Below are 23,309 nucleotides of genomic sequence, written 5' to 3' on the forward strand. Positions count from 1 at the left end.
TCCTCTATGCAGAATGAAATATTCTTTCAGTTTTCTTTTAAACTACCTAATATGGGGAACCTGTTTGTTGTATATGCTTAAAATGGTCAAATATGGAAGAATGAAGCATTGATTTAGGCAATTGAAAATGTATGTGAGAAGACACTTTATGATACAGTGTTTGAGAAGCGTGACGAGAAAATGCATAGAGAAGTACAATAGGATTGTCAAGACATGTTATTAATTTAAAGTGAGATTAGATGGCAAAGCTCATTTCCAGTAGTTGCCAATTGCTCTAATCCCTCTGCTGAGTCAGGTAGGGCTTAATTTATTCTGGTCTGTGCTCCAAAAGTACAGTGAAATGACCTTAAAATAAATTTGATAGGACTGTTTACTGTGATTTAACAGGGGGACCTGGAACATATATAAATAGTATCTTTCTTAAAGTGCAAACAATAGCAGTGATCATAAAATCCAATGCAGACACTTCAATACAGTTTAGAAAAGAGGGAAAGAGATACAGGAAGATAAAGAAAATGCACATGTAAATTTACCTTTTCCACAGAAGAATCATCAAGGAAAACCACCAGAAGAAAATCTAACTGAACTGATGGAATTCGTTCTCTTGGACTTTTCTGATATGCCCCATCTCCAGTGGTTTCTTTTTGGCTTATTTTTAGTCATCTATATCATTTATATCATTATCCTGATGAGCAATGGCACCATATTTCTAATAACAAAAATGGATCCTGCTCTCCAGAGCCCTATGTATCTTTTCATGGCAAATTTTTCCTTCTTGGAAATCTGCTATGTATCAGCTACTCTCCCCAGAATGCTAATGAATCTAGGAACCCAGAGAAGAAGAATTTCCTTAGTTGCCTGTGCTACACAGACGTGCTTTTTCCTTATGTTTGGAGGCACAGAGTGTTTGCTTCTGGCAGTGATGGCCTATGACCGTTATGTGGCCATTTGTAACCCTCTGAATTATCCTCTAGTCATGAACCACAGAGTTTGTATCCAGTTGGTGACTGGGTCCTGGACCATTGGAATCCCAGTTATGGTAGGGTACACATATCAAATTTTCTCCCTGCCTTTTTGTGGATCAAACCAAATTAACCATTTCTTCTGTGACATTCCCCCAATACTCAAGCTGGCTTGTGGGGACATCTTTGTAAATGAGATGTTGGTCTACATAGTTGCTGTGTTATTTGGCATGGTTCCATTTCTGTTGATACTTGGCTCTTACAGTACAATCATATCAGTCATCCTGAAGTTACCATCAGCCACAAGTCGAGCCAAAGCCTTCTCCACCTGCTCCTCTCATCTTACGGTTGTTGTGTTATTCTTCGGGTCAGTCATTATTACATACTTAACTTCCAACATCAGACTCTCAGAGGGAACTGACAAAGTGCTATCTCTTTTATATACTATCCTAACTCCTATGTTTAATCCCATGATATATAGTCTAAGGAATAAGGATGTCATAAAGGCACTGAGAAAATTGTTATGTAAATAATTCACTTCATTTAAAAATCAAATAAATTGTAATAAAATTGATATCTTACATAGTTTTAATCAAATTTCAACAAATGTATACCCTTAACTATACCTTTTTTTATGGAATGAACTGTGTCCCCAAAAAATGTGTGTCAACTTGGGTAGGCCATAATTCCCAGTCTACTATGATTGCCCACCATTTTGTCTTATAAGTCAGAATTGACTAGAAGGCAAAAGGTTTGTTTTGATGTTATTCCTATACATTGCAAATCTTACATCTGTAATGATAATAAGGCAGGATTATAGGCAGTTATGTTACTGAGGCAGGACTCAATCTAAAACATTAGTTTGTATCTTGAGTCAATCACTTTTGAGATATAAAAGGGAGATGTGAGCAGAGAGAAGGGGTCCTCCTACCCAAGAATGAAGAAACCAGATGGAAGTCTGTCCTTTGTAACCTGGTCCCTGCACTAAGATTCTTCTACACCAAGGGAAGACTGGTGACAAAGACCTTCCCCCAAAGGCTACAGAGAGAGGAAGTTTCCCCTGGAACTGTCGCACTGAGTTAGGAATTCTGCCTCCTAGGTTGTGAGTGAATAAATTTCTCTTTCTTAAGCTATATTATACTTTTGGTGTTTCTGTTACAGCAGCACCTGATAAAAAAGACACCTTTTCTTTTCATGCGGTGAAAATTATTTCCAAGTTAAAAATTACTTGCAATGCTGTCAGAACTTTCTGCTCAAATTATTTAAGTAATATACATGTTAAAAAAAGAAGTTAGCAGACAGCAAATCATTCCATTAGTAACTCTATAATTTCATTGTACAATGTTCTCCCTCCTTAAGAACTTTTGTTTGGGCTGATTTAATTTAGTTGGTTATAATGTATAATCTGTTATATCACTTAGTGTAAATGATATCATTAATTTCCATGAATATCCATACAGTTGTGACACCCATTTTAAAAACCAGATTTAAAATATGCATTAATTAAAACTATACAGCATTCCTATGGTATCTACTGGCGATAGGTTCCTGGACTCCCAAGAATACTAAAATATGTGGATGCTCAAGTGCTTTATATAAAATAGCACAATATTTGCATATAACCTATGCACAACCTTCCCTATAAATCATCTCCAGGTTACTCATAATATCTAATATGAAGTAAATGCTATGTAAATAGTTGCTATACACTATTGTTTAGGGAATAGTGACAAGACACGAGGTAAACAATAAGCGCTCCTAAACAAAATGTTGGCCATTTGAATCTACCAGCTGCCCCTTGGAAAACCTATGGGGCGGTTCTACTCTGCCCTTTAGGGTCACTAAGAGTCGGAATTGACTTGGTGGCAATGGGTTTGGACTTTAGGTTTTCACCTGTGTTCTATTTCTATACTTGGGTTTGAGTTAGGTCCTCATCACTTTAGTTTTTGTTTGACATGGAAAATTATTTAATATTTCAAAGTCAATTTTTATATTTAAGTCTCTCTTTCTCTCTCTATATAAAAGATATATATATAAATCTATAAATTTATGTAGGGTTGCTATGAGTTGGAGTCAGCAATGGGTATATATATATTCTTTTTTCTTTTGTGTGTGAAAATTAATACATTGTGTAGAGCACACCTACCTCTGATTTAGTTTACCATATGACATTTTTATATCTGTAATTATGATCACATTTGCGATTAAGGAATTTCCTTAACATCTCTTATCTACAGCCTTAGGAACAAAGATATCATGGAGAAAATTAGGAATTTAATTAATCATCACCAAACTACTTTCACACTGAATATGATCGAAATAAGTACTTGTTCATTTTTGCTCTATTGCAAAAAAAAAAAAAAATTATATATATTGTTCTCTCTTTTGAGCATGATTTAAGTCAGTTGTTATTGTTGGTGTTAGCTGTCATGGAATCATAGCCTGACTCACGGTCAATCAATGTGTTACAGAGTAGAACTATTCTCTATAAGGCCTTATTGGCGATGATCTTTACAGAAGTAGATAGGCAGGCCTTTTCTGCAGAGCCGCTAAGTGCCAACTTTTCCACTAGCAGCTGATTGTAAACTGCTTATGCTATCCAGGTTCCTCCTTAAATCAATTTAACATTGCCTATTCTATGATTTTCAGTCTTTTGCATGCTTTACAATCGTCTCTGGCTTAATACAGAAATGACGCATCTGATTCACTTGCTCTCAGGTGGTGTCAGAAAAAACACATTTTAAAAAATTCCTATTGGAAACTATCTCACTCAGGATGGAGAAGTAGAAGTCTATATTTATGGGCTCAATACCTATTATTGTTTGACTTTAAGTTATGGTTAATAATAAAAGAACTGAACATGTTGTAACTGCCTTTACTGTATCCTTACAACAAACACTTTTGATTCAGGAATTGGATAGACATAATTTCTTACTTCCTCTTTATTTTATTTCAAGTACTGGAAAAGTTGAGGTTTGCATTATGAAAATGTTATCATGTTCTTAATGAGGAAAATGTTAAAAATATTAGCTACTATCTATATGTATCCTCATTTTTTGAGTATAAATATACTATAGTTCAATTAAGTATTGAAAATAATACTGTATATCTAGAAAAATTCAGTTTACTTCTTCAAATCTTATGTCCAAAACTCAGAGATATCAAAATCAAGATTAATACAATATACCTTTTGATGATTCATTCTCACCCATAAACTGATTCCTCCCATCAGTCTTCTTCATATCAATAAATGATTTCCATATGTGCTTGTTTGCATAAACAAAGGTATAAAAGTTACTTGTTATTCTATTACCTGTAACACGTATCTCTAGATATCTCCAAAACACAGCCACTTTTACATGTGTTTTCTCTTTAAGCAATCATTGTCATTAAGTTGGTCTTGAGCATTTATCACCAAAGGAATCTACTTGTCTCACTTCTTAACTTCCTAAAAAACTTCCTAGAAACCATTAATCCCAGATTATTTACAGGAATTTTTTTTCAGATAAAGAAATGGTTTATTTCATTTTTATATTTACAAATATCCAGTAATTTTATATTACATTAAAGAGAAAAATCTAACTCTTTGAAAATTCTAGAAAATGCCAAACTTTCTGGCTTCATCTTTTTTTAAAATAAAATATATCGTGGGAGTGGGCTGAGCAAGGTGACAAAGTGAGTGTATGCTCTCATTCACTCCCCCAGCAACTAGCACACTGAACAATGAATAAAAACAATCACAGACTGAAATCTGAGAACTAGATGGCAGTCGAGGTGTTGGAGAGTCTGGGTGAGTCCAGAAGCAGGAGAGAGTAGGAGCAGGAATGGCACGGGAGTGGAAGAACTTACTCTCTATCACCAGGAACACTTTCTCATGTCAGCCATGTCGGGACAGTGTTGGGCAACACCCCAAACAGTGAACACAGAAAGAGAACTAATCTTAGAAAGCTGTAGCCTAAATTTTAAGGCAACATAATTTGGCCATGGGAGTTTGAAAGGGCTTGAAGGGAGACTGGGGCATTGCAAGGGAGTGCTGTTGAATTTCGATGAGGCCCAGGATAGATGGGCACTAGGACCAGGAGGAACTGTACTAGCAGCAGGGTGAGGGGAATAGTTCAGATTACAGGTGACACAGAGGTAAAGGAATGCCTCCCTGACCAAAGGGGGACACTGTAGGAGAGTCTGTGCAGGGATGCCCATGAGGGAAAGACATAGAGAGCCCTCAGCTTTTCCTCAGGAAAATTGAGCCCCACAGCTTAGTATCATGGGCAACCAGCTAATCGCTCCCTCTCTCGTGCATGCATAATGATTTCCAAAGATCAGTCCTCCAGAACTCTTGATTAAACACTGAAGAAAACTTAACGATAAGAGTGCCCTCTAGTGGTTCTCAGGAGAAGACACCAAGTTCATTGCTGCAGGGTCAATTATGACTCAGAGCTCCTGTGGGGCAAAGTGTACTGCCCCAAAGGGTTCCCAGGTATGTCAGTCTTTGTGGAGATGGCATGCCAACATTTTCTCCCCTGAAGTGGCTGGTCAGTGAAGGCACTGGCCTTTTGGTTGGCAGCCGGGAGCTTGGCTAAAGTGCAAAAGGGGTGCCAAATCAGAAAATTTTGCCACAAAAACCAGAAAACCAAATTTATAGTTAAAAAAATAACAAAAAGGCCCAAGTTCAACAAAAATAGTAAAGCGTGCAAAATCACAAGATAAGAAGAGCTTATCAATTGCAAAACCTGAAGAAGAGATTTCTCCTATGGAGGTCAGAATAATGCAAAGAATTGATAATTTTTAGACTCTGATGCTAAATATGTTTAAAGAAAGATAAAGAACACAGAATACAAACTAGTGGAGATCAGAAAACAAATGGAGGGAGGAAATAAGATTCCACAATGAAACTGTAAACATAAAAAAGAACTATTAGAACTGAAGAAGAAAGCAACTCATTTACAAAAAGCAAGAGAAACACTCAACAGTAAAATCAGACAGAAGATAGAATAAATAAACTAGAAGACAAAATAATTAAACTCATCAAGTCTCAAGAGAAACAAAAGAGAAGAACAAAGAAAGCAAACGTAAGGACACAGACTGAAAATAAAAGTACGGAAAAATATTCCCTGCAATAAATAAATAAAAAAGTTCAGGGTTTGCCATACCAATATCAGATAAATACATTTTAAATCAAATTCTATGACAATAGATAAAGAAGGATATTACATAATAATAAATCTATCAATTCAATAAGAAGACATAACAATTATAAAGATATATGTACTTAACAGCAATGCACATGAAACAAATACTGACAAACAGGAAAGATGAAAAAGACAACTCTACAATAATGGTAGGGGGCTTCAAAACACCACTTTTAATTATAGACCAAACATCTAAAAAGAAGATCACTAAGGACATTAAGAACAAAAATAAAACCATAATCCAAAGGACCTAATGGACATGTATTGAACATGCCACTCAGTATCAGAACAATACGTATTCTCCCGTGCACATGTATCATTTTCTGGAATAAACCATATGCTGGATAAAATAATTCTCAACAAATTTAAAAAATTCGGAGTCAACAAAGCATCTTCTCTGACCATAACAGAATGAAGCTGGAAATCGACAACAGAAAAAAAGCAAGGAAAAAATAAATAACACATGGGAGCTAAATTATACCCTACTAAAAAAAAAAAAAAAAAAATTGGGTTATAAAAAAATATCATAAGTGAAATTACAAAATTGGAAGAATGAAAACTCAGCATATAAAAAGCTTTGTTACACAGCAGTACTCAGAGAGAAATTCATAGCAAAATGTGCCTACATTAAAAAATGAAGAAAGATCCAAAACTGCTTAACTTTAACCAACAACTTGAACAAGTAGGAAAGAGAGAGCAAAAGAAGCCCAAAGCAACCAGAATAAAGGGATAATAAAGATCAGGCCTAAAATAAACTAAATAAAAAATAGAAAACCAACAGAAAGAATTAACAAAACAAGGAGCTGATTCTTTGAAATGATCAATAAAATAGACAAACCACTGGCTAGACTGGAAAAAAAAAAAAAAAAACCTAGAAGAGGCAAATAACCAAATTAAGGAATGAATTGCTGACATAACAACCTATCCAAAAGAGATATGGAAGATCATAATTGATTACTATGAAAAAATTACATTCCTACAAATCTGAAAACCCAGAAGAAACAGACATATTCCTAGAAACACATCACCTACCTAAACTAACAAAAAAAGAGGTAGAAAATTTTCACAGACCCATTATAAAAGTAAAGGTTGAAGTTGTCTTCAAGAGAGTGACAACAACAAAAAGAAAAAACTCAGGACCAGATGGCTACACTGGATAATTCTATCAAACATTCAGAGAAGAGTTGACACAAATCCTACTCAATCTCTTCAAAAACAGAAGAGAAAGGAACACTACCAAAGCCTTTCTATGAAGCCATCCTAACCCTGATAACTAAAACAGGCAAAAACATCACAAAAAGTGAAATTACAGACCAATGTTTTCATCCCTTATAAAAATAGATGCAAATTTTTCAACTAAATTCTTGCCAACAGACTTCAGCCACATATCAAAAAACCATACACCATAATCAAGTGGAACTCATGATCAAGGGTGATTCAACTTTAGAAAAACAATTTAATTCACTACATAAAAATAACAAAGAAAAAAAAATATGCTCCTATTAATAGATGCAGAAAATGCATTCAATCAAATTCAACACCCTGTCCTGATAAAACCCTCATAAAAATAGGTATAGAAGGAAAATCTCTCAACGTAACTGAGAGCATATGTGCAAAACCAACAGCCAACACTATACCCAAGAGAGAAAGGCTCAGAGCCTGCTCTTTGAGAACTGGAAGGAGACAAGGGTGTCAAATCTTATTCAGCATTAAACTGGAAACCTAGCAATAGCAATAAGAAAAGAATTAGAAAAAATAGGAAAAGAAAGTGTAAAACTACCTATATTTGTGGATGACATGATTCTATACATAGAAAACCCTACAGATTACGTAAGAAAAGTGCTAGAACTAATAGAATAAAAGAATTCAGCAATGTTGCAGGGTGCCAGATCAACACACAAAAATCAGTTGTATTCCTCTACACTAACAAATATTACTACCCTTCCCCCAAAATGAAGAAAATACTACAATTTTCAATAGCCCCCAAAATGAAAAAATACTTAGGAATTAACCTAGGCAGGCACATAAAATTCTGATGTAATGAAAATTATAAAACACAACTTCAAGAGACTAAAAAAGACTTACAAAATTGAAAATACATCTAGTGCCCATGGATTGTTTGTTGTTGTTGTTAGGTGCCATCGAGCCCATTCCAACTCATAGAGGCCCTATGTACCACAGAAGGAAACACTGCCTGGTCCTGTGCCATGCTAGCAATCGTTGTTATGTTCGAGCCCATTGTTGCAGCCACTGGGTCAATCCATCTCATTGAAGGTCGTCTTTTTTTTTACTAACCCTGCACTCTAACAAGCATGATGTCCTTCTCCAGGGACTGATCTCTCCTGATAAAATGTCCAAAGTATGCAAGATTAAGTCTCACCATCCTTGCTTCTAAGAGGCATTCTGATTTTACTTCTTCCAAGACAGAATTGTTGGTTCTTTTGGCAGTCCACGGTACATTTAATATTCTTCTCCAACACCACAATTCAAAGGCAACAATTCTTCTTCAGTTTTCCTTATTTGTTGTCCAGCTTTTGCCTGCATAAGATGTGACTGAAAACACCACGGCTTGGGTCAGGTGCACCTTAGTCTTCAAGGTGACATCTTTGTTTTTCAACACCTTAAGGAAGTCTTTCACAGCAGATTTGCCGAACGTAATGCATCTCTTGACTTATTGACTGTTGCTTCCATGGATGTTGATTGTGGATCCAAGTAAAATGAAATCCTTGACAACTTCAATATTTTCTCTGTTTATCATGATGTTGCTTATTGGTCTGATTGTCAGAATTCTGGTCTTCTTAATGTTGAGGAATAATCCATACTGAAGGCTGTGGTCTTTGATCTTCATTGGTGGTGCTTCAAGTCCTCCTCACTTTCAACAAACAAGGTTGTGTCATCTGCATAAAGCAGGTTGTTAATGTATTTTTCTCCAAGCCTGATGCCCTGTTCTTCTTCATAAAGGTCAGCCTCTTGGATTATCTGCTTAGCATACAGATTGAATAGGTATGGCAAAAGGATGCAACCCTGAGGCACAGCTTTCCTGACTTTAAACCATGAAGTATCCCCATGTTCTGTTTGAACAACTGCCTCTTGATCCGTGTACAGATTCCTCATGAGAACACTTAAGTGTTCCAGAATTCCTATTCTTTGTAATGTTATCCAGAATTTCTTATGATCCACACAATCAAATGCCTTTGCAGAGCCAACAAAACACAGGGAAATATCTTTCTGGTATCCTCTGCTTTCATCTAGAATTTATCTGACATCAGCAATGAGATCCCTGGTTCCACATTATCTTCTAAATCTGGCCTGAATTTCTGGCAGCTCCCTGTTGATATACTGTTGCAGCTACCTTTGAATGATCTTCAGCAAAATTTTGCTTGCATATGATATTAATGATATTGTTCGATAATTTCCACATTCATTTGATTCACCGTTCTTGGGAAGAATTATGGATCTCTTCCAGTCAGTTGGCCAGGTAGCCATCTTCCAAAACTCCTGGCATAGAGGAGTGAGTACTTCCAGTGCTTCATCCATTTGTTGAAACATCTCAGCTGATTCCTGGGGCCTTGTTTTCATAATGACTTCAGTGCAACTTGGACTTCTTCCTTCAGTACCATTGGTTCCTTATCCCATGCTACCTTTTGAAATGGTTGCATGTCATCCAATTCTTTTTGGTATAATGACTCTGTGTATTCTTTCCATCTTCTTTTGATGCTTCCATTGTCATTTAATATTTTCCCCATGGAATCCTTCACTATTGCAAATTGAGGCTTGAATTTTTTCTCCAGTTCTTTCAACTTGAGAAATGCTGAGCGTGTTCTTCCATTTTGGTTTTCTATCTCCAGGTCTTTGCACATGTCATTATAATACTTTGTTTTCTTGAGCTGCCCTTTGAACTCTTGTGTTCAGTTCTTTTACTTCATCATTTCTTCCTTTTGCTTTAGCTGCTCAATGTTCAAGAGCAAGTTTCAGAGTCTATTCTGACATCGCTTTTGGTCTGTGTTTCTTTTCTTTTTAATGATCTTTTGTTTTCCTCATGTATAATGTCCTTGATGTCATTCCACAACTTGTCTGGTCCTCAGTCATCAGTGTTCAAGGCATCAAATCTATTCTTGAGACAGTCTCTAAATTCAGGTGGGATATACTGAAAGTTGTACTTTGGCTCTCGTTGACTTTTTCTGATTTCTTCAGCTCAACTTGAAATTCCATATGACCAGCTGGTGATGGTCTGTTCTGCAGTTGGTCCCTGGCCTGGTTCTGACTGATAATATTGAGCTTTTTCATTGTCTCTTTCCACAGATGTAGTTGATTGGATTCCTCTGTATTACATCTGGCAAGGTCCACATGTATAAAAACTCGAAAAAAAAAAAAAAAAACCCAGTGCCCTGGAGTCGATTCCAACTCGTAGCATACATGTATTAAAAAAAAAAAAAAATTTTTTTTTTTTTTTTTGTATACTCACTGTTTATGTTGGTGCAAAATGGTATTTGCAATGAAGAAGTCTTTGGTCTTGCAAAAATTCTACCATGCTGTCTCTGGCATTGCGTCTATCACCAATGCCATATTTTCCAACTACCATCCCTTCTTCTTTGTTTCCATCTTTCACATTCCGATCACCAGTAATTATCGATGCATCCTGATTGCATGTTCAATCAATTTTAGACTGCAGAAGCTGGTAAATGTCTTGAATTTTCAGTGATTGGTGTGTAAATTTGAATAATAGTCATATTAACTTGTCTTCCTTGTATATGTATGGGTATTACCCTATCAACTACAGTACTGTACTTCAGGATAGATCTTGAAATATTCTTTTTGACAATGAATGCAAGGCCATTCGTTTTTAAGGTGTCCTTGTCGGCATAGTAGACCATATGATTATCTGATTCAAAATGACCAATACCAGTCCATTTCAGCTCACTAATGCCTAGACTATCGATGGATTGGTAGACTTACTATAGTGAAAATATCAATTCTTCCAAAAAATTACCTTCAGATACAATGCAAACCCAGAACAAATCCCAACAACATCCTTTAGTGAAGTGGAAAAACTAATGACCAACCTTATATGGAAAGAAAAGAAACCACTGATAGACAAAGCAATATTGAAGAAGTAGAACAAAGAAGGAGGCCTCATAGTCCTCGACATTAAAACATGCTATGCAGCCACTGTAATCAAAATATCCTATTATATGTTCAATGCTAGATACATAGACCAGTGGAGTAGAATTGAGACTTTAGAATTAAACCCAGTTATCTATTAAAAAAATATATATTTTTATCTATGGACAACTGGTTTTCTACAAGGAGTCGTAGTCCATTTAGTGGGGCAGAAACAATCTCTTTAATAAATGGTGCCAGCAAAACTGAATATCCACCTGCATCAAAATGAAGTGGGACCCATACTTCATACCATAGAAAAAAACTAATTCAAAATGGGTCAAAGACCTAAATGATAAATCTAAAACCATTAAAATTTGTAAAAGAACACATAGGGAGAAAACTGTGGGACCTAAGCTTTTGTAAAAATAGAATAACAAACATAACCACAAAAACACAAATAAAAGAATGCAAAATAGAGAAATGGGACCTCATAAAAATTAAAAAAAAAAATCTATTGATCCTCAAGAGATTTTATTAAAAGAGTAAATAGGCAGATAACAGATTATGTGAATATCTTCAGAAATGACTTACCTGATAAATGTCTAATCCCTAACATCTGTAGAAAGTTGCAATAAGTCAACAAAAAATTGCAAATGACACATTCACAAATTAGGCAAAGGAAATGAGCAGACAGTTCACCAGAGTTCATCTAAGCAGACAACAAACATGTGAGAACATACTCAGAAATACTACACATTAAAGGCATGTAACTCAGAACTACAGTGAGATACAATCTTATCACAGCTAAAATAGCGCTGATGAAAAAAAAAATAGATAACAACAAACCTCATGGTGAACTTGCAGGGCAATTGGAACTTATATCCACTGCTGGTGGGACTGTAAAACAGTACACCTTCTGTGAAAAATAGTATGGCACTTTCTGAAAAAACTAGGAATAGAACTAACCTATGATCCAGCAATCCTGCTCCTAGGTATGTACACCCATTGCAGTCTAGTCAATTCTGACTCATAGCCAGCCCATGGGACAGAGTAGAACTGCCCCACACGGTTTTCAAGGAGTGGTTGGCTGGTGAATTCAAACTGCAGAGCTTTTTATTAGCAGTTGAGCTCTTAACCACTACACCACCAAGTCTGCAGGTATATGCCCTAGAGACCTCAAAATAATGACATGAACAGACGTATAGACAACAATGTTCATTGCTGCTTTATTCACAATAGCAAATAAATAGAAACAACCATACTGCCCATCAACAGATGAATGGATAAACAAATTGTGGTACATATATAAAATGGAATACTCTATGACCATAAAGAACAAAGACGAGCCTGTGAAATATAACATGGACGGGTCTGTAGGGCATAATGCTAAGTGAAGTAAGTCAAGCGTATGTAGACAAATATTATGTGTTCCATTTTATAAGAACACAAGATACATACAGAGAGACCAATGTTCTTTGGAGGTAACCAGAGAGAGGGAAAAGTACACATTTGATCAAAGAGACTTGTAGTTATTTTTTGGTGATGGGAAAAGTGGCACCTAATATGGATGTAGTGAGCACAGCACAACCAAAGTAAAAACGAGTGTTTGAGGACATATGGAGGGGTATAGGCATATTGCTATATGGGTAGGTACAACTGTGTGCATAAGTGAGAGCAGATAGATGTATCTGTAAAAACAAAAAACAAAAATACCGGTTGCCATCCAGTCTTTTTTGACTCCGCGTGACCCTATAGGACAGAGTAGAACAGCCGCATAGGGTTTCCAAAGAGTGGCTGGTAGATTAGAACTGCCAACCTTTTGGTTAGCAGTCTGACCTCTTAACCATTGCTCAACAGGGCTCGAGCAGTATGTGTAAACACAAATATGTGGGTGTGGGCACATATACTCATTGGAGACACAAATACAGATACTCTACAGGTATAACCAAACTCCTTTTCAGATTGGTTTTCTGGGTTTGAAAACTTAGGACCATAGTCTTATAAGACAACAGAGTCAATTGGCATAACATAGTTCACAAAAGTCATGATCTGCATCCTAGTGAAGTGAGCAGTATCTGGGGTCCTAAACTTGCAAACAGCTATCTACAGTACAATTACAAGTCTCTAATCCCTAGAAACAAAACAGTAAGAAAATAAGCAAAAGTTCAGAGATCAAACAAGTCTACACGGGCCACAAACTCATCTACCATAATACCAGAAGTATTAAATGGTGCCCAGGTCACAACAGATGGTCCCAAATAGAATGGGAGAAAAATGTGGAGCAGAACTCAAATTCCTACTAAAAAAAAAAGAGAACCAGAACAGTGGAGAACAGAGGATTCCCTGAGACTATCACCCTGAGACACTCTTTCAACCTATCACTGACCTTATCCCCTGAGATTAGCATTTAGCAAAAAAGCAGTGTGGCACACAAAATAAAGGAAGTTATGTATAAGACTGGTGCTCTGCTTAAAAACCATCAGTTTGAGACCAAAAAGTCAGCAATTACTTACAAGCAATATGAGAAGATAAGGGGGCAAGGAAAGTAGAGTATTAGAAATGGAAAAACAGAACACAAAGAGAATGTTGACGTATTTTGATAAATGTAACTAATGTCACCGAACAATTTGTATGGAAATTGTCAACGGGAACCTCACTTGCAGTGTAAACTTTCACCAAAAATTCAAAAAAACATTATTTATGTATATATATTGCAAATTAATTAAAAAAAAATTAAATACCCATGTAACTCCCAAGTAGATTGATTCATAGAACATCACCATCACTGTAGAAGTCAATTACCAAGACTTCCCTGATCACACCGCCATTCCGTCCCAGCAATAAGCACAAGTTTGACTTTTATTATAACAATGTACTTGCTTTTCTCCCAAATACCTGGGTCAGCATCAGGGCATGAGGAACCCAAGATCCATAGGTCAGACCACAGCATGCTGGCTCACAGCTGCAAAGGCCTACAACCCAAGACCAGCAGGTGAGGTGGCAGGCTGCTACGGGCCCAAATCCCAAGAATTGGAGGTCAGATGATGATGAGCCAAATACTGGATCCAGGGCAGAGTAAAAGCCAGTAAGCTTTGCCAGAAGGTCCAGATATACTGTATACATGTAACAACCTAAGAAAACTCCCTTTTAACTGATTGGCTACCTACAGCAGATCCCATCATGGAAGTGATCACAATATATCAGATCTCATCATGGTGATGATTACATCATTATACGACTGCCAAACTACTCCATAATTGCCAAGACACTGAGAATCATGTCCCAGCCAAGTTGGCTCACAATCTTAAAGATCGCACTACCTAATAGTCATTCAGATATGAAGTCTTGAAGAAGTATTTTATAACAATAGACCGAGTATTGTCCTAGAATCTTGCCTCTCATCTCAGCTGTAATTATACCAGATTCTTATTTTCTACTAAATGAAGTTTAATAGGATTCACACCTTAAAAGAGGGTTCACAGAAGGAATGACGTTGGACAAATATGGTAGAATGCTGCAGGGAAAAGAAAAAGTCACTTTGTTGGGATTAATCTTGGGGCAAAAAAAAAAAAAAAAAAAGCTTTTGTACTAGATTTAATATATCCAAAAGCCAGTTCTCAGTTTGCCCAGGTAGCCTTGAAGAAATAAATTATATATTACATGATTTGTAGGTAAAAATATTCTTCGTTTCCATAACATTTATTACAAATCTTACAGAGGCCAGCTCCAGAATTTGGATCAAGGCACACATTTCAGAGGACAAAATACACAAAAACTTCAGGAAAATGTGACAGGAGCTTAGTCTAACAGGAATAGAGGACCCATACAAAGCAGTCATAATAGATAAGGGGAGAACTGGATTTGAGTCAGTTTTGGATGGCTTCCTGTGGTATCATTCAGTTAAGGGTAATCCAGGACCCTATTCAAGTCTAAGAAATAAAACTTTCTGCACACTCTATTCCATTGAGAGGCTGCTGAGGAAGAGTATTCTGGGTAGAGTGGGAGATATCTAGGAAAACAAATAAATAAACCAAATCAGAGAGTGCCAAAGAGATTTGTTTAATTAGAAATTTAACTGTGTCATGTGGAAGAGATCCCAGGGGTAGAGATAACTGTTTTGTACATGAAGAGCACTCCATGCTCAAAATGAACAAAGTGTTTTAAAGGTAAGTTAAATACCATTGATGAAACAAGTTATTTCAGCCAAAGAATTTAAATACTTAAATATGTAAACCCTCTTCAGTGAGGAAGAAAGAAGATTATCACACACAAACCAAAACACTAACCCACAGAGGTCAAGTAGATTCTCACCCACAATGACCCTTCAGGACAGAGTAGAACTGCCTCATCAGGTTTCCAAGCCTATAAATCTTTAAGGAAGCTGACAGCCACAACTTTCTCCCATGGATCCGATGGTGGGTTCTAAGGGCTGACCTCTTGGATAGAGAGCCAAGCCCTTTAACCATTCTTATTTTTGAAATTAAAGAAGGTAAATATGAAATGTTTTATTAATATTCAACTTTAGTTCATGATATTATTAAAATTAATATTTAATATAGAGTAGCAAATATGCTACTTTATTAAAGTAGCTCCTTTATATCTCTGACTCTGGTAAATACAACTTACTTTAAACAGTGAATTTAAATAGTGATGTTAGATTACTTTGAAACACTGAAACTTTGAAAAACTGCTATGTTTTTGTAAGAATACTAAGTGATATCATAGGGAAACTTCAATTCCAGAAAAGACTTTGCAGTGAATAAGCATTATAGTAATGTATTTTAGTTCTGATGATACTTTAATAAGATATTTAAAGTAAACATTCCAGGAAATAAATTTGCAACAATTGAGGAATCCAAAAAACATTTATTTTGAAGAAAATAATACATTTATGTTAAAAAATTTATTAAGCAACGTAAATTTTTAAGGTTATATTGTTTTTAAAATTAGTTTCAGGGTATGTTTCTAATTTGTATTAAAACTACAAACATAACTTAGGTTTAGGGAAGATTGGGGATGCTGACAGTGATAAATATCTGTCTAAATCAGGATATTATTAACCAAAGCCAAACCCATTGACTTCAAGTGGAATCAAACTCATAACGATCATATAGGTTAGAGTAGAACTGCCTCAATGGTTTCCAAGGCAGTAAACTTTTATGGAGGCCAAGGGGCTGGTGAATTTGAACCACTGTCATTTTGGTTAGCAGCCAGGCACTTAAGCACTGTGTCACCAGGACTCCGTCAGAGTAGTGTTATGCATTCCTTAATCATTTCTATTTTCTCTGGGGAATGGATGCTTAGATTTCGAATAAAAATATGATAACATTGAGTTTTATTTCCCGTAAATGAGAACTTAAATGTTTCCAAGAAAGAAGAGTAATATATATAGTTTTGGGAGAACACACAGGGTAAATCACTGCTCTCTCTACCCTGTCCTCTTATGAAAAACACAGGCAAATCTTATGTATTTGGTGTTATACATAGGTGATTTCATCACCAAAGAGCTGAGTTTGTACAATTAGAAATGCTATTTCATTTAGCACTCAAAGTCATTTTATTCAATTAACAAGAATTAAATTACTTTTTATTAAATGCTGTCATTCTTAAAATAATACATACATATTTGACTCTTGCCCTCTTGTGAGTCTTAATTCTTCTCTCCCTCTTAGGAGTGATGCTTTCCTTTTAATAATGCCTATTTTTTTATTCTTTATTTCAGTTCATAAACAAATCCTGAGTAACGTATTAGATGTACACCCATTTTCTAGGATCATTTAAAGTGGGAAAATAGTCACAGCCTTTACCTGTCAGATTGTTGAGTATCAGTAAAAGAAAATGCATACAAAGGCTATTACCATAATTGCAATTCTAAGTGCTGAGCAGTGATGGGTACTATAGGTGTTACTGTCCACAAACTAGAGATAATGCTATAAACCCAAATATTAGCAGAGAAATCATGGAAAAACTGCAACTTGAGAGTTGAATGTTTTTTGAAGTTTCATTACACTTTCATAATTGATTTAAGATCTCACTTCATTCCCACAACAATCCTGTGATACAAAAAGAAAATAAACTAGAGTATTGTTTACATTGTATAGCATAATGAGTAACATTCAGAAGAATAAATTACAATTAGTTTTAATAATAATAATAACAAAGAGATGATATAACTGTTGATAACAATAATAATAGCCTTTTTTTTATTAATGTCAGGACTTCTTCAAGGTATTTTGCTTATATTAAATGATTTAGTTTATGTAACAACACTAAATGTGGGCATAGTTGCTGGCCATTTAACAGCTGAGCAAACTGTGAAGCAGCAAGATTAATTAGCTTGCATGAAGTCATCACACAGCTAGATGTTGTTGGAGCTATAATTCAATTCCAGTCCATCTGGGAAACACTGTTCTTTAACCATGGGCATGGAGACCTGGTAGCTCGGTGGTTAAGTGCTCGGCTGCTAATCAAAATGCCAGTGGTTCAAACCAAACTGCTGCCCCTTGGAAGAAAGTTGTGGCAGTCTGCTTCCCTAAAGATTTATGTCCTGGCTATGACTCAGAATTGACTCCTTTGCAATGGGTTTTGCATTTTTTTTTTTTAACCATGACACCATATTCTGCTTTATTTAGGGGACAAGGTGCAAACCCATCAGGATGGAGACATGAAAATCAGGGTGAGCCAAAAGGCATCTTGACTCTTCTAAAATCTAAGGAGGCACTCACTGTCAGGATTGTGCAAGTGCAAAGATGGCCCTGAAAGCCTCTTTACATTTTGCACCTTAGGAGCTTCACTGACCAGTCTTTGTCCTGACTCTGATGCAAGGGAATGGTGGGAAAAACAATTGCCAACAAAGGCTCAAAACCACTCTATCAAATACCTTCTTAACTAGGCAATCTGTTAAATCCTGGGGCTACAGGCTTAAATAACATGCTATCATAATCATAATTATACAAATGTAACTAAAAAAGTAAATAGTTTAAAATTGGTAGGTAGGGAATAGATTTTACCAATATTATCTCATTTAATTCTCACAAAAAAGTAAACCTTAGAAAATTTAAATAATTGCCTAATATCACATGGATAATAAATCATGGAGATAGGAGTCAAACTCAAGTCCATTAAAAAAATTAAAAAAAGATACTGACTTGCAGTCATAAAACCTGTGTGCCTCACTTAGTGGGCCTCAATATTTTTATATCTAAAGATAAATGAGTTTAGAAACAGTTAACTAAAGTGTTATTTTTTGAGTAACAACAAAAATAATGGCGGGTGTACACAGCATAAAGGGTATAAACAGCATAACAGCCAATGTCTTTCCTCCTCCTGTCCCACACACATAAACACAGGGAAAAAATACTCTCCATGTTACCCCTGTTTTTCCAGGGTGACTACATTCATTGTTTTTATCTGAATCAGTGTACCCAGGCTACTTTCCCTGAAAAAAAAAATCCTCTTACCTACTTAATATACTACCAAAAGATATTTGTTTTATTCCCCTATGCAAAATGAAATATTCTCTCAATTTTCTTTCAAAACAATTTAATATGAACTGTGTAATAGGAATCTCTATGCTTAAAGTCATCAAGTGACGGGAGAGTGAAGCATTCATTGACATAGTCAGTTGAAAATGTATGTGAGAAGACAGCTTATGGTATAGTGTTTGAGAAGCTGGACTGAGAGAATGCATAGAGAAGTACAATAGGATTGTCAAGACACGTAATTAAAGTGAGATTAGATGGCAAAGCTGAGAGTTCATCTCCAGCAGTTGTCAATTGCTCCAGTGCCTCTGCTGAGTCAGGTATAGCTGGGTCTATCCTGGGCTGTGCTTGGAAAGTATAGTAAACAGATCTTAAAATAAATTTGAGGGGACTGTTTACTGTGATTTAACAGGAGGACCTGGGATATACATAAATAATATCATTCTTAAAGGGTTAACAATAGCAGTGATCATACAATCCAACCCAGACACCTCAAAACAGTTTAGAGAAGAGGCAAAGAGATACAGGAAGATAAAGGAAATGCACATATAAATTTACGTTTTCCACAGATGAATCATCAAGTAAAACCACCAGAAGACAACCTAATGGAACTGATGGCATTTGTTCTCTTGGGCTTTGCTGACATGCCCCATCTCCAGTGGTTTCTTTTTGGATTATTTTTAATCATCTATATCATTATCCTGATGAGCAATGGCACCATATTTCTAATAACAAAAATGGATCCTGCTCTCCAGAGCCCTGTGTATTTTTTCCTGGCAAATTTTTCCGTCTTGTAAATCTGCTACGTATCAACTACTCTCCCCAGAATGCTGATGAATCTAGGAACCCAGAGAAGAAGAATTTCCTCAGTTGCCTGTGCTACACAGATGTGCTTTGTCCTCATGTTTGGAGATTCAGAGTGTTTGCTCCTGGCAGTGATGGCCTATGACCGCTATGTGGCCATTTGTAATTCTCTGCACTATCCTCTAGTCATGAACCACAGGGTCTGCATTCAGTTGGTGACTGGGTCCTGGACCATTGGAATCCCAGTTATGATAGGGCAGACGTATCAGGTTTTCTCTCTGCCTTTTTGTGGATCTAACCAAATTAACCACTTCTTCTGTGATATTCCCCCAATACTCAAGCTGGCTTTTGGGGACACTTTTGTAAATGAGCTGTTGCTCTACACAGTTTCTGTGTTATTTGTCATGGTTCCCTTCCTGTTGATTCTTGGCTCCTACAGTAAAGTCATCTCCATCATCTTGAAGTTACCATCAGCCACAAGTCAAGCCAAAGCCTTCTCTACTTGTTCATCCCATCTTATGGTTGTGAAGTTATTCTTTGGATCAGGCATGATTACATACTTAAGACCCAACACCAGACATTCAGAAGGAACTGACAAAGTTTTATCTCTTTTCTACACTATCCTAACTCCTATGTTTAATCCCATGATATATAGTCTAAGGAACAAGGATGTCATAATGGCACTGAGAAAATTACTAAGTAAATAATTCATTTTATTAAAGAATGAGTTAAATGTATAAGAATTGCTTTCTTACATATTTTTAATCAAATTTCAGCAGATGTATACTTTTAATTATAACTTGTATTATGGATGGATTGAGTCCCCCAAAAATGTCTGTCAACTTGGCTAGGCCATGATTCCCAGCATTGTGTGACTGCCCACCATTTTGTAATATGAGTCAGAATGGTCTAGAAGGCAATGGGTTTGGTTTGGTGATTTTCCTATGTGTTGTAAATTCTACATCTATGATGTCAATGAGACAGGGTTAGAGGCAGTTATGTTAATGAGGCAGGGCTCAATCTACAACATTAGGTTTTATCTTGAGTCAATTTCTTTTGAGATTTAAAAGAGAGAAACCAACAGAGAGACAAGGGACTTCCTACCACCAAGAATGATGAACCAGAATGGGAGTGTGTTCTTTGGACCCGGGTTTCCTGAGCTGAGAAGCTCCTAGACCAGGGGAAGATTGATGAAAAGGACCTTGCCCAAGAGCCGACAAAAAGAAAAGCTTCCTCTAGAGCCATCACCTTGAATTTGGAATTCTAGCCTCCTAGACTGTGAGAATAAATTTATCTTTATTAACCAATATACTTGTGGTATTTCTGTTAGAGAAGCACCAGATTCCTAAGACACCTTGTCTCTTCATACGATTATTTCCAAATTTAAAATCACTTTTAATATTGTCAGAACTTTCTGCTCAAATTATATAAGTGATATATATATCAGCAGATAGTAAATCATTCCTGTAGTAATTATATAATTTTGTTGTCCAATGTGCAATGTGTTCAATAGAACTTTTACTTGGGCTGATTTAATTTAGTCAATTTATATCATTTAGTTTAAACCATGTCATTCACTTCTAGTGTGTCCTAGCAGTTGTGACACCCATTTTAAAAACCAAGTTTACAATATGCATTAATTAAATATTCTCAGGGGATTGGTTCCAGTACCTCCATGAATATCAAAATCCATGGATGCTCAACTCCCTTTTATAAAGTGGTACAATATTTGCGTAAAACCTATGTACAACCTTCTGCATACTTTAAATCATCTCTAGATTACTTGTAATACCTAATACAATGTAAATGCTATGTAAATAGGCATTGTACAGTACTGTATTGTTTAGGGAATAATGACAAGAGGCAAACAACGCCCAAACAATGAGTGCAGGATGGAGACTGAGCATCTTTGAAATGGAGGGAGGCTACATCAGGGAATGTTTACAAATAATTTCATTCTAGTTTTGCTTTTTGGAACTTTCTTTTTTTTTTTTTATGAATACTTTCAATCTCAGTTGAATCTCTCAAGGTGGAACCTGAGAAACTGAATCCCAACTGTACCTATCTATCTGTCTGTCTATCTATTGATAGATATAGGTATACACACACACACATATATATATTTTTACTTGGATCCACAAATAACACATGTGGAAGCAGCAGTAAAGAAATCAAACGGCATATTGCGTTGGCCAAATCTACTGCAAAAGAGCTCTTTTTAAGGTGTTGGGAAGGAAAGATGACACTTTGAGGGCCCCGATTTATATATTTATGTATTTATTTTTTTATATGTGTGTGTATATACATGCTTATATATAAAAACTGTTAATGCTGTCACATTATTTTATACATTAAAAAAAAAGACGAGATACAAAGAGCATAACTTTTCCTACTTCACACACATGCAAGGATCGTAAATGACTATGCATATTCTGGATCCCCGGTGGCACAGTGATTAGGAGTTATGGCTGCTAAACAGAAGGTAGACAGTTCAAATCCACCAGCTGCTCCTTGATAAACCTATGTGGCGGTTCTACCTAGTCCTATACAGTCACTATGAGTTGGAATTGAATGGACAGAAGGAGTTGGGTTTTTTTGGTTTTTACACATTGTTTCTAGGCCTGGGTTTGAGTTAGGTCTTGACCACTTAAGTTTTTGTTTGACTTGGAAAATTATTTAATCATTTAATGTCATTTTATATATATATATATATATATATATATATATGAACCTTACAGAGTTTTGTGAAAACGAGTATCTTGTAAAGAGCACACATACCACTGATTTAGTTAATAATTGTGATCACATTTGTAGTTAAGGAATTTCCTTAACATCTTCCCTTATGTGGAGGCTTAGGAACAAAGACATCATGGAGGCAATTAGAAAGTTAATTAATCATGTCAAACTGCTTTGGCACCCAATATAATCCAAATAGATATTTCTTCATTTATGCCCTACTTTCAAACACTTTTCATAAATTTTTTTCACTCTTTTTTGATTGTGGTCTAAGTCAGCTGCTGCTATTTTTGGTATTAGCTGTCATCAAGTCAGAGCAGGACTCACGGCAAAGCCATGTGTTGTAGAGTAGGACTGTGCTCTGTAAGGTTTATTTGGTGGTGATCTTTACAGAAGCAGATAGCCAGGCCTTTCTTCTGCAGAGCCACTGGGTGGGTTCAATCTGCCAACCTTTCCATTAGCAGCTGATTGCAAAGTACTTGTGCTATCCATGTTCCCTCTTAAATCAATTCAACTTTGCCTGTTCCATGATTTTCAATCTTTTGCATGCTTTACGACCATCTCTGAGTTAATATAGAAATGATGCATTCTAATTCATTTGCTCTCAGGTGGTGTCAGAAAAATGCATATTAAAAACTTCCTATCGGGCACTATCTCAATCAGAATGGAGCAGTAGAAGTCTATATTTAGGGACTCAATACTGATATATTGCTTGACTTTAACTTGTGCTTAATAATAAAAGAACTGCAAACACTTATCATAACTGCCATTATTGTGTCCTCACAACTAACTTTGTGTGTGAGTGCATTTTTTAGGTGACATTTACAGCTCAAGTTAATTTCTCATACAAAAATGTATGCCCATATTGTTTTGTGACATTAGTTGAAATCCCCATAATATGACAGCACGCTCCTCCCTTCCAACCCAGGTTCCCTGTGTCCCTCGAATCAGTTCCTGTCCCTTCCTGCTTTCTCACCCTACTTTTGGACAGAAGCTGCCCATTTAGTCTAGTCTATCTGATTGAATTAAAAAGC

At 36.1% G+C, this 23,309-nt stretch overlaps 1 protein-coding gene across 1 annotated transcript; it reads left to right on the forward strand.

The window, feature by feature from the left end:
* Positions 1 to 922: 922 nt before the first annotated feature.
* On the forward strand, positions 923 to 20,246 carry LOC135228510 (olfactory receptor 10AG1-like). Its single transcript, XM_064275147.1, has 2 exons — positions 923 to 1,329; positions 19,562 to 20,246. Exons 1-2 carry the CDS (start codon positions 923 to 925, stop codon positions 20,244 to 20,246), a joined length of 1,092 nt encoding a protein of 363 aa, XP_064131217.1.
* The last annotated feature ends 3,063 nt before the right edge of the window (positions 20,247 to 23,309 follow it).

The sequence above is a fragment of the Loxodonta africana genome, chromosome 22 (assembly GCF_030014295.1).
Source record: "Loxodonta africana isolate mLoxAfr1 chromosome 22, mLoxAfr1.hap2, whole genome shotgun sequence".
In the NCBI taxonomy this organism is placed as follows: domain Eukaryota; kingdom Metazoa; phylum Chordata; class Mammalia; order Proboscidea; family Elephantidae; genus Loxodonta; species Loxodonta africana.

Excerpts from the sequence above, each read along its gene's own strand:
- LOC135228510 (XM_064275147.1), top strand. The coding sequence starts at position 923 with ATGGCCTATGACCGTTATGTGGCCATTTGTAACCCTCTGAATTATCCT. Across the intron at positions 1,330-19,561 it reads GTTGTTGTGTTATTCTTCGG|AATGCTGATGAATCTAGGAA; the intron begins GTCAGTCATTAT and ends TACTCTCCCCAG.